We start from the raw sequence: 12,666 nt of genomic DNA, 5'->3' as shown, positions 1-12,666 counted from the left end.
AAGCCTTCTGATCCCCTCTGCAAATCATTTATGGAAATTGTGGATGCATTAGGATTTCGACAATGCATTCGGGATTTGACGCACATTAGTGGAAATACCCTGGATCTGGTTCTCGCACATGGTATTGCTGTCACGAATATTGACATCATACCTCTTACATCAGTGGTGTCTGATCACTCACTTATTAAGTTTACAGTTTCGCTGTCATGTTTAGTGGAACAACAACCTTATATATCATTACGGCGATGCATTAACTCCTCAACTAAGACTGAACTTGAAGCTAGACTGCCTGATGTCTTAGCTTCACATTTGACCAATACCCAGTCAGTAGACAGACTTGTGGACAGTTTAAACTCAGTGCTCAAAACTACACTCGACATGATTGCACCACCTGTGTTAAAACCGCGCTCCCCAAAATCACAGTCACCTTGGTTCAATGATTATCTGCGTGACATCAAGCATAAAGCAAGAGGTCTAGAACAGAAATGGCGTTGTTCAAAATTAGAACTTGTGTGGTGTGATGCAATCTTAGACTATAAGCATGCATTATTGGCTACAAAGCGGACCTACTACTCTGATTTGATCAACAAAAACAAGCATAACTCAAAGTTCTTGTTCGACACGGTGGCAACACTTAAGCATGGACAACCACCTGTAGTTCGCTCTCCTTTTACAGCACAAGATTTCCTGGATTACTTTGGGAAGAAAATAATAAGACATCAGGTTAAACATATCCCAGCATGCCTTAACCCAGCTACTACACCCTGCTATTGAGGTGGGCGCCACTATTGAGGTATTACCTAGATTTACAGAATTTGATAGTATCTGACTAGGCATGCTGACAAAACTTGTAATGTCAACAAAAAGCACAACCTGTTTGTTTGATCCTATACCAACAAAACTGTTTAAGGACCTGTGGCCCACTCTTGGGCCGACTGTGCTGGAAATTATTAATCTTTCTTTAACTTCTGGATCTGTTCCTAAATGTTTCAAATCTGCAATGATTAAATCATTACTTAAGAAACCTAATCTTGACCCTAGTGTATTGACAAATTATCGGCCGATATCAAATCTGTCATTTTTCCCTAAAATTCTGGAAAAAGTGGTGTCACGGCAGCTCGTAGACTATCTTACTGAGAATAATCTCTTTGAGCCACTGCAGTCTGCTTTTAGAAAATATCATTCCACAGAGACGGCTCTCACTAAAGTGGTGAATGATCTTCTGCTTACAATGGATTCGGACACCACTACGGTTCTGCTGCTGTTAGATCTCAGTGCTGCATTTGATACAGTGGATCATCATATTCTACTTGATAGGCTGGAAAATCATTTTGGGATTACTGGGAGTGCCCTTGCATGGCTGACGCCATACTTGACCAATCGTTCTCAGTAACACTACCTCTAACCTTAGTGACATGAAATTTGGGGTTCCACAGGGGTCTGTCTTAGGCCCCCTGCTTTTCTCCCTTTATATAGCACTCCTTGGGCACATATTGCGGTGTTTTGGGATTACCTTTCAGTGCTATGCAGATGATACTCAGTTATACATGCCGATAACTGCTGGTAATCTCGTTCAGATAAAATCCTTAGAAGATTGCCTTGCAGCAGTGAGAAGCTGGATGTCTAGAAACTTCCTACTTTTAAATTCTGATAAGACTGAAATGATGGTTCTTGGTCCAGTGAGACATCGGCATCAATTTGACCAGTTAATGATCAGCCTCGGCTCGTGTGTCATACATCACACTGACAAAGTGAGGAACCTTGGGGTAATTTTTGATCCTTCGTTGTCCTTTGGCCTACACATTAGAAATATTACTAGGACTGCTTTCTTCCACCTGCGAAATATAGCAAAGATTCGTCCCATCATGTCTATGGCTGATGCTGAGACCCTGATCCATGCATTTATCTCTTCTAGATTGGACTACTGCAATGTTCTATTTTCTGGTTTACCGCAATCTAGCATTAGGGGTCTCCAATTGGTTCAAAATGCTGCAGCCAGACTTTTGACACGAAGCAGAATGTACAACCACATTACATCCATTTTGGCGTCTCTTCACCGGCTTCCTGTCCCAGTGAGATCAGATTTTAAGGTTCTGCTACTAACCTATAAAATTATTCATGGACTGGCACCTCCCTACCTAGCTGACCTAATTAAACCTTACGTACCGGCCCGGGCTTTACATTCTCAGGGTGCAGGACTACTTTGTGTCCCTAAGGTGAATAAGAAGTCTGCAGATCACAGAGCTTTCTCTTATCATGCCCCTGTTCTGTGGAATGATCTCCCTGCATCAATAAAACAGTCAGATTCTGTGGAGATTTTCAAGTCCAGACTTAAGACACACTTAATTTCCCTTTCATATGACTAGCATACTGGTATAGTTATGTTTTACGCTTTTTACTCTTTTAATTCATTTATTAGTAATTGGAGCGTGCTGCGGCCTCAATATTACCTAAATTCTGGGTCTTTTAGTGAAGTTTAGGACTAGTGGCCGTCTCTGTTTTTCTTGTTGTTTAATGCTGGCAAATTATACAGCATTTTTTGTCTTTCTGATGCCTGATTCTGTTTTTTCTCTCTGTTTAAGGTGCAGCTCCATCCAGAGATGGGAGTTGTATTCGTGTTGGCGATCCTCCTGTCCTGTGCGCCAACAGCATTTCTTGTATATTCGTCTGTGAATTGTTCTGTAATTTATGTTTGTAGCATGGCCAAAGCAGAGGGTCACCCCTTTGAGTCTGGTCTGCTTGAAGTTTCTTCCTCAGAGGGAGTTTTTCCTTACCACTGTTGTTCTGGGGGTTGGTAAGGTTAGACCTTACCTGTGTGAAGCGCTTTGAGGCAAATCTGTTGTGATTTGGCGCTATATAAATGAAAATAAATTGAAATTGAAGTAGTTTTCACACAAGTTGAAGCAACGTTACGGTACTTATTGTGAGTGGATGCCCCACCCAGGCAATACCACGCTACCCGACACGATTTATGATTCCTACTGTGCTCTATTGTTGCCGAGCTATAAATCGTGCAGGATTGTTGTCGAACTTTTTATACCACACACAATGTAGCAACTATACCGCTCAAAGAGCACACATGAACAATTAAAAGAAAAAAAATGCTCATTACAGCCTGGCTGCAGCTCCTCGGCACTTTCATCTCAAATTCTCTCACGATTGTGTTAAATATAGTCCATTAACTCCTGCTCACAGACCGATCGCCAGCGAGAGGACATGTCCACATCCAGTATAACTCGTCACAGAGGACATCTCCATGTCTCCTCACAAAGGACATCTCCACGTCCATTCACAAATGGATCGCGCGTGCGTGCAAGCAATCGCTGACTGCAGCTCGGCGGTCACAGGAAGAAAGATAAACTAGAACAGAAATCAGAGCGCAAACACGCAGTGCTGCACAAGAAGAAAGATAAACTAGAACACACATCAGCGCACACACCTGCAACGCGGCACAAGAAAAATGATAAAGCAGAAGACAAATCAGTAATAAAGTCCATTAACTACTGGAAATAATGTATTCTGACTTTTTCCAACGTATCAACTCCATTTTGTGTGTCCAGGCAGTCTGTTGCCAAGCTGAGCCAAGCTTCTCCCGCCCTGCTGCACGCAAGTGACGCAGACATTCCTGCGTACAGATACACGGCATATGCAACTCTATGCAGGCCTGATGTGAAAGGGGCTTCAAAAAGAAAAAAAAAATAAAATAATAATAAGCTTTTAAAATAGTCCGCTATCAGAATTTGAGAAAACACAGCAAACATCACAACCTTGTTATTAAGCAACATGCAATCAAAAAGTCAACATAAAAACACCCAGCTAGTTTTTCCGCTGCCGTCACTTTTAATGGGACACTGTTTACATATAAACATGAATAAAACAAACACACTGACCAAGTCGAATAACTGTGGCCGGGCCTGGGTGCCGATGTGCAGCAGGTCCTTAAATCCTTTGGTGACCAGGAGGGCGGTCCTTTCGCCTTTTCTCTCCAGCAGCGCATTGGTTGCCACTGTCGTGCCCATTCTGATCCAGCCAATCTGAGACGTGTCAATAGGTTGGTCTCGTGGAAAACCCCGCCCCATTTCCTGTCAGCAATACACACAGGCAACGTAAATTATGACACGTGTCTGATCCACGAGCATTACTCTGTCAAGGTCCAAATACAAAATAAATATCGTGTTCATGCAAAAAACAAGTAGCTTTAACATTTCCTTGCTCTGATGCTCTGGTTTTCATGGGACCCGATGCAAAATGATTAATAAATACCTGAACTCATTTCTTGAAGATTTGCCATTTAAGTATATGTCAGCAAGGGGCAAGAAATCTGAGCCTAACCTCTAATCACTGACTGATCCTCACCAAAACAAAATCACTTCATCACTTTGACAGAACCGATGTACCTGCCAGGTTTGATCATTATGGGATTAGACATTCTTAAGATATCTTGCTAACATCTAACATTCATACAAACAGTGACAGAGACCAAAGCAATCAGAGTGCAGGATGCCACCAGTGGTGCTGCTTTAAAAAAAAAACCCAAAAAAACAAAGCACAGCAAAAACAAACAAAAAAGCCCAATGTGACTTAGCCTTCTTCTGTCTGTTAAGAGACACAACAAAACTCAAAGGTACCTGATCCAGACCAGATAGATGACAAATGTTTTCAGTCCAGATTAATCAAAAAGTTTATTTTCCATTCAGCCTACACCCAAACTTTAACTAAGATTCACTGAAATGTTGACTAGCTTCTGACTTACCAACCAAAAAAAAAAAAAAAAAAAAACAGACTAACATAATCATAACTCCAATGGTGCTCAACCGTCTACTGTGACCTTTGAGTGGACATCATGTGTCGCACTTAATCCAATGATTCTTCAGCCTTCAAGACTAATCGCTGAGCTTTATTCACATGTCATCCCACAAAACTCCACCTAAAAAATAAGAATCCAACCATCAAGCCACATTACCTCCTCTAGAATTCGGCGGATTCCCTCAGTGGGAGCGTCTTTATAGTTCTGGGGGTCCCGGGACAGCAGCTTGAGGACTCTCTCACGGCCGTCTGGTAGTCGGGCAAACACGTCAGTGAAGGTTCCCCCACGGTCGATGGCAAAGTCAAACTTTCCTTTGATGTGAGCCATACTGAGGAGCGAGGAAGACTACAGAGACAGAACGATACAACGCTGAGAACAACGCACAGGAAATCAAACCCACAACAGAACAATCTGGGTGCATGTTTAAACTTATTCTACAAAGGCAGAACGTGGAACTGGTGTTGCTTTGAAACAGTGGGGTTGGGGGAACTGTTACTCTGTTTGAAACAGGTTCAAATAACCAGTTTATCTTGCACACAGGACTACTGGTTCAATTAAATCAGCTAAACCAGTTAAACCAGATATTGAAAGGAGTGAGAAAAAAAATGAGGATGAATACCACTTATTCATGTTCCCAATAATCCACAATAAACTAGATGGGTTCACTAATTTACATGTTTGGCCTAATCTGGTGCAATTTCTACTTTAATCATCATGTGAGGGTTAGTGCATTTTTGTCACACTTTACAACAAACATCGTCATAAGGTTTAACGAACATAGAATTAAGACAAGGCCTCCTGGCTCATATTCTGAATTCTTAGATGAATTTGGTGAGTTCATCTCTAACTTGTCGACTAGTGCAGATAACATTCTGATTATTGGTGTCTTCAACAGTCATATAAATCTGCCTTCTGATCCCCTCTGCAAATCATTTATGGAAATTATGGATGCATTAGGATTTCAGCAATGCATTTGAGACTCGATGTACATTAGTGGAAATATCCTGGATTTGGTTCTTGCACGTGGTATCGCTGTCACGAATGTTGACATCTTGCCTCTTACATCAGTGGTCTCTGATCACTCATTAGGTTTACAATTTTGCTGCCGTGTTTAGTGGAACAACAACCTTATTTATCACTGCAATGATGCATCAACTCCTCAACTATGACTGAACTCTAGGCTAGACTGCCTGATATCTTAGTTTCCCTTTTGGAAAATGCCCAATCAGTAGACACTCTTGTGGACAGTTTAAACTCGGCACTCAAAACTACACTTGACATGATTGTGCCACCTATATTAAAACCACACCCTCCCCAAAAAAACACAGTCACCTTGGTTCCGTGATTACTTGCATGACCTCAAGGATAAGGCTACAGGTCTAGAACAAAAATGGCGTAGTTCAAAATTAGAAGAATTCCACCTTGTGTGGCGTGATGCTATCTTAGACTATAAGCATGCATTACTGGCTACAAAGCGGACCTATTACTCTGATTTGATCAACAAAAACAAGCATAACTCAAAGTTCTTGTTCAACACAGTGGCAACACTTAAACATTTAGTCACTCTAGTCACTCCAAGATTTCTTGGATTACTTTGAGAAGAAAATAGACGACATTAGGTTAAATATATCACAGCATGCCTTAACCCAGCCACTACACCCTGCTATTGAGGTGGGTGCCACTACTGAGGTATTACCTAGATTTACAGAATTTGACAGTATCTCACTAAGCGTGCTGATGAAACTCGTAACATCTACAAAAAGCACAACCTGCTTATTTGATCCTTTGATCCTATATAAAAAGTGGTTTCACGGGCAGCTCGTGGACCACCTTACTGGGAATAATCCTTTTGACCCACTGCAGTCTGCTTTTAGAAAATATCACTCCACAGAAACAGCTCTCACTAAAGTGGTGAATGATCTTCTGCTTGCAATGGATTCAGACACCACTACAGTGCTGATGCTGTTAGATCTTAGTGCAGCGTTTCATACCGTGGATCATCATATTATACTCGATAAGATGGAGAATCATTTTGGGATTACTGGGAGTGCCCTTGCATGGCTGACGTCATACCTGACCAGTCATTCTCATTGTGTTTTGTACAGTAACACTACCTCTAACCTTAGTGACATGAAATTTGGGGTTCCACAGAGGTCTGTCTTAGGCCCCCTGCTTTTCTCCCTTTATATAGCACCCCTTGGGCACATATTGTGGCGCGTTGGGATTACCTTTCATTGCTATCCCAATGATACTCAGTTATATATGCCAATAACTGCTGGTAATCTCATCCACATAAAATCCTTAGAAGATTGCCTTGCATCAGTGACAAGTTGGATGTCTAGTAACTTACTGCTTTTAAACTCTGGTAAGACTGAAATGATGGTTCTTGGTCCAGTGAGACATCTGCATCAATCTGACCAGCTAATACTTAGCCTAGGCTTGTGTGTCATACATCACATTGATAAAGTGAGGAACCTTGGGTGATTTTTGATCCTACATTGTCCTTTGACCTCCACATTAGAAATATTACTAGGACTGCTTTCTTCCACTTGCGAAATATAGCGAAGATTCGTCCCATCCTGTCTATGGCTGATGCTGAGACCCTGATCCATGCATTTGTCTTTTCTAGATTGGACTACTGCAATGTTCTATCTTCTGGTTTACCGCAGTCCAGCATTAGGGCTCTCCAATTGGTTCAAAATGCTGCTGCCAGAGTTTTGACACAAAGCAGAAAGTTCAACCGCATTACACTCATTTTGGCATCCCTTCACTGGCTTCCTGTCCCTGTGAGATCACATTTAAGGTTAACCTATAAAATTGTTCACAGACTGGCACCTCCCTACCTAGCTGACCTAATTAACCCTACGTACTGGCCAGGCTTTGTGTTCTCAGGGTGCAGGACTACTTCGTGGTCCCTAGGGTGAACAAAATCTGTGGGTCACAGAGCTTTCTCTTATTGTGCCCCTGTTCTGTGGAATGATCTCCCTGCATCAAAAAAAAACAGTCAGATGCTGTGGAGACTTTCAAGTCCAGACTTAAGGCGCACTTGTTTTCCCTTTTGTATGGCTAGCATACTGGCATAGTATGCTAGCCATAGTTCATAGTTACTATGATTTTTACCCTTTTAAATTCATTTATTAGTAATGAGAGTGGGCTGCGGCCTCAACTTTATCTAAAGTCTGGGTCTTTTAGTGAATCTGAGGGCTTATTATTGCATGAACTAATTCAATGTTAATTATTTCTTATTATTGCATGAACTAATTCAATATTAATGCTTATTATTACTGCACAAACTAATTCAAACGTTAATTAATGCTTATTACTGCATGAACTAATGCAATGTTAAAGCTTATTACTGCACAAACTAATTTGTTAATGCTTATTACAGCATGAACTAATTAAATGTAATTGTGTATTATTGCATGAACTAATTCACTGTTAATGATCATTACTACATGAACTAATTGAATGTTAATTAATGCTTATTATTACTGCATGAACTAATTGAATGTTAATTAATGCTTATTATAATTAATGCTTATTACCCACACAAACACAAGGAGAACATGGAAACTCCACACAGAAAGGCCACGGGTGGAAATCATTCCCAGACCTTCTTGCAATGAGGCAACAGTGCTAACCACTATCCACCGGGCCGCACCAATCGATGCACCTTCAGCAGCAATTACAGCCTCAATGTTTCTTGAATGATGCCACAAGCTTGGTGCACCTATCTTTGGGCAGTTTTGCACATTCTCCTCTTTACAGCACCTCTCAAGCCCAGTCAGGTTGGATGGGGAGCATCGGTGCTCAGCCATTTTCAGATCTTTCCAGAGACGTTCAGCTGGATTCAGGTCTGGACTCTGGCTGGGCCACTCAAGGACATTCACAGAGTTGTCCTGAAGGCACTCCTTTGATATCTTGGCTGTGTGTTTAGGGTCACTGTCCTGCTGAAAGATGAACCGTTGCCCCAGTCTGAGGTCAAGAGCGCTCTGGAGCAGGTTTTCATCCAGGATGTCTCTGTACATTGTTGCATTCATCTTTCCCTCAATCCTGACTAGTCTCCCAGTTCCTGCTGCTGAAAAACATCCCCACAGCATGATGCTGCCACCACCATGCTTCACTGTAGGGATGGTGCCTGGTTTCCTCCAAACATGACGCCAAAGAGTTCAGTCTTGTCTCATCAGACTAGAGATTTTGTTTCTCCTGGTCTGAGAGTCCTTCAGGTACCTTTTGTCAAACTCCAGCTGGGCGTCCATGTGCCTTTTACTAAGGAGTGGCTTCCATCTGGCCACTCTACCATACAGGCCTGATTGATGGATTGCTGCAGAGATGGTTGTCCTTCTGGAAGGTTCTCCTCTCTCCACAGAGGAATGTTGGAGCTCTGACAGAGTGACCATCTGGTAGACAGGTGTGTGTCTTTCCAAATAATGTCCAATCAGCTGAATTTACCCCAAGTGACTGTAGGAACATCTCAAGGATGATCAGTGGAAACAGGAGGCGCCTGAGCTCAATTTTGAGCTTCATGGCAAAGACTGTGAATACTTATGTACATGTGATTTCTTAATTTATCAATTTTTTTTAATAAACGTAAAAATGTAAAAAAAAAAAACAAAAAAAAAAACTTTTTCATATTGTCATTATGAGGTATTGTGAGCAGAATTTCAAGGAAAAAAAGTGAATTTCATCCATTTTGTAATAAGGCTACAAGATAACAAAAGGTGGAAAAAGTGAAGCTCTGTGAATATTTTACAGATGCATTGCGTTCTCGAGATCGGCGCCACGTCACTTCGGCAAAGTGGCCAATCCGAACTTGAGAATTCATACTTCCGTGACCGGCCGCTCGGCGAAAACTCACTCGGGCTGCATTAACTGTCTACTGAAATCAGCCGGCTTGCTTTTGTCTCTAACAGCCAGCTGATAGCTCTCACTGCCTGGGACGGTGCGATTTATACACTAAGATGACCTGAAATGAACCTTTGTACATTAAATTAACTTTATTGACAAGTCTGATCCCTTTGAAAAGTGACCAAATTACATGTATTTGTATTGAGCTTGCCACCTGCCCCTCAAAGTTAAATGCCAGTATGACCAACCTTGAGAATATGTGGCCCTGTGATAAACTGGCATCCGGTTCAGCGTATACACGGCTTCACACCCAGTCGAAAAAAAAAAAATACTTGTGATGGCCTTAGGCAACTTTTTGTTATTTGGTGCTAAATTGAAAGTAGTCAGACAGCATCCTGTAACCCTTAATTGGAGTAAGTTGGTCACGCAGGTTCAATGATTACCTGCGTGACCTCAAGCATAAAGCAAGAGGTCTACAACGGAAATGGCGTCATTCAAAATTAGAAGTATTTCACCTTGCGTGGCATGATGCTATCTTAGACTATAAACATGCATTATTGGCTACAAAGCGGACCTATGACTCTGATTTGATCAACAAAAACAAGCATAACTCAAAGTTCTTGTTCGACACGGTGGCAACACTTATTCATGGACAACCACCTGTAGCTCGCACTCCTTTAGCACAAGATTTCCTGGATTACTTTGAGAAGAAAATAGATGACATGAGGTTGAACATATCCCAGCATGCCTTAACCCAGCCACTACACCCTGCTATTGAGGTGGGCGCCACTACTGGGGTATTACCTCCATTTACAGAATTTGACAGTATCTCACTAGACATGCTGACGAAACTTGCAATGTCAACAAAAAGCACAACCTGTTTATTTGATCCTATACCAACAAAACTGTTTAAGGACCTGTGGCCCACTCTTGGGCTGACTGTGCTGGAAATTATTAATCTTTCTTTAACTTCTGGATCTGTTCCTAAATGTTTCAAATCTGCAGTAATTAAATCATTACTTAAGAAACCTAATCTTGACCCTAGTGAATTGACAAACTATCGGCCGATATCAAATCTATCATTTTGCTCTAAAATTCTGGAAAAAGTGGTGTCACAGCAGCTCGTAGACTATCTTACTGAGAATAATCTCTTTGAGCCACTGCAGTCTGCTTTTAGAAAATATCACTCCACAGAGACGGCTCTCACTAAAGTGGTGAATGATCTTCTGCTTACAATGGATTCGGACACCACTATGGTTCTGTTGCTGTTAGATCTCAGTGCTGCATTTGATACAGTGGATCATCATATTCTACTTGATAGGCTGGAAAATCATTTTGGGATTACTGATGAGTGCCCTTGCATGGCTGACGTCAAACTTGACCAGTCGTTCTCACTGTGTTTTGTACAGTAACACTACCTCTAACCTTAGTGACATGAAATTTGGGGTTCCACAGGGGTCTGTCTTAGGCCCCCTGCTTTTCTCCCTTTATATAGCACCCCTTGGGCACATATTGCGGCGTTTTGGGATTACTTTTCACTGCTATGCAGATGATACTCAGTTATACATGCCGATAACTGCTGGTAATCTCGTTCACATAAAATCCTTAGAAGATTGCCTTGCAGCAGTGATAAGTTGGATGTCTAGAAACTGCCTACTTTTAAACTCTGATAAGACTGAAATGATGGTTCTTGGTCCAGTGAGACATCGGCATCAATTTGACCAGTTAACGCTTAGCCTCGGCTCGTGTGTCATACATCACACTGACAAAGTGAGGAACCTTGGGGTAATTTTTGATCCTTCGTTGTCCTTTGGCCTCCACATTAGAAATTTTACTAGGACTGCTTTCTTCCACCTGCGAAATATAGTGAAGATTCGTCCCATCTTGTCTATGGCTGATGCTGAGACCCTGATCCATGCATTTATTTCTTCTAGATTGGACTACTGCAATGTTCTATTTTCTGGTTTACCGCAGTCTAGCATTAGAGGTCTCCAATTGATTCAAAATTCTGCAGCCAGACTTTTGACATGAAGCAGAATGTACAATCACATTACACCTATTTTGGCGTCTCTTCACTGGCTTCCTGTCCCAGTGAGATCAGATTTTAAGGTTCTGCTATTAACCTATAAAATTGTTCATGGACTGGCACCTCCCTACTTAGCTGACCTAATTAAACCTTACGTACCGGCCTGGGCTTTACGTTCTCAGGGTGCAGGACTACTTTGTGTCCCTAAGGTGAATAAGAAGTCTGTGGGTCACAGAGCTTTCTCTTATTGTGCCTCTGTTCTGTGGAATGATCTCCCTGCGTAAATAAAACAGTCAGATTCTGTGGAGACTTTCAAGTCCAGACTTAAGACGCACTTATTTTCCCTTTCGTATGGCTAGCATACTGGTACAGTTTTGCTTTACGCTTTTTACTCTTTTAATTCATGTTATTAGTAATTGGAGCGGGCCGCGGCCTCAACTTTACCTATATTCTGGGTCTTTTAGTGAAGTTTAGGGCTAGCGGCCGGCGATCACCTTAGTATTTCTTGTTTTTCTTGTTGATTAATGCTGACAAATTATACAGTATTTTTTTGTCTTTCTGACGCCTGATTCTGTTTTTTCTCTCAGTTTAAGGTGCAGCTCCATCCAGAGATGGGAGTTGTGTTTGTGTTGGCGATCCTCCTGTCCTGTGCGCCAATAGCATTTCTTGTATTTTCATCCGTGAATTGTTCTGTGAATTGGCCTGTAATTTATGTCTGTAGCATGGCCCAAGCAGAGGGTCACCCCTTTGAGTCTGGTCTGCTTAAGGTTTCTTCCTCAGAGGGAGTTTTTCCTTACCACTGTTGCTCTGGGGGTTGGTAAGGTTAGACCTTACCTGTGTGAAGCACTTTGAGGCAACTCTGTTGTGATTTGGCCAGTGGCGGCTGGCCCATAGGGGGCGCTCGGGCGCTGCCCTCCTAGATGTGGAGGGGAAAAGTCATAATATATGTATATTTAAAAAGTATTATCAATGTCAGTTTTACTTA

The 12,666-nt window shown here is 41.8% G+C and overlaps 1 protein-coding gene across 2 annotated transcripts in view; it reads right to left on the bottom strand.

The window, feature by feature from the left end:
• The window catches only part of oplah (5-oxoprolinase, ATP-hydrolysing), a 105,789-nt gene that overhangs the window by 85,133 nt on the left and 7,990 nt on the right, over positions 1-12,666 (bottom strand). For both annotated transcript variants that reach the window (XM_034160364.1, XM_034160419.1), the window contains exons 2-3: positions 4,964-5,135; positions 3,891-4,082 (exon numbers count right to left, since the gene is read on the bottom strand). In XM_034160364.1, the coding sequence (XP_034016255.1) occupies positions 3,891-4,082; positions 4,964-5,134 (363 nt within the window). In that variant the 5' untranslated portion in view covers position 5,135. The remainder of the gene's footprint in view (positions 1-3,890; positions 4,083-4,963; positions 5,136-12,666) is intronic.

This window comes from Thalassophryne amazonica, chromosome 1 (assembly GCF_902500255.1).
Source record: "Thalassophryne amazonica chromosome 1, fThaAma1.1, whole genome shotgun sequence".
Taxonomy (NCBI): Eukaryota; Metazoa; Chordata; class Actinopteri; order Batrachoidiformes; family Batrachoididae; genus Thalassophryne; species Thalassophryne amazonica.
Note: the sequence above shows the minus strand (reverse complement) of the source record. Positions and strands in the feature narration are given on the sequence as shown.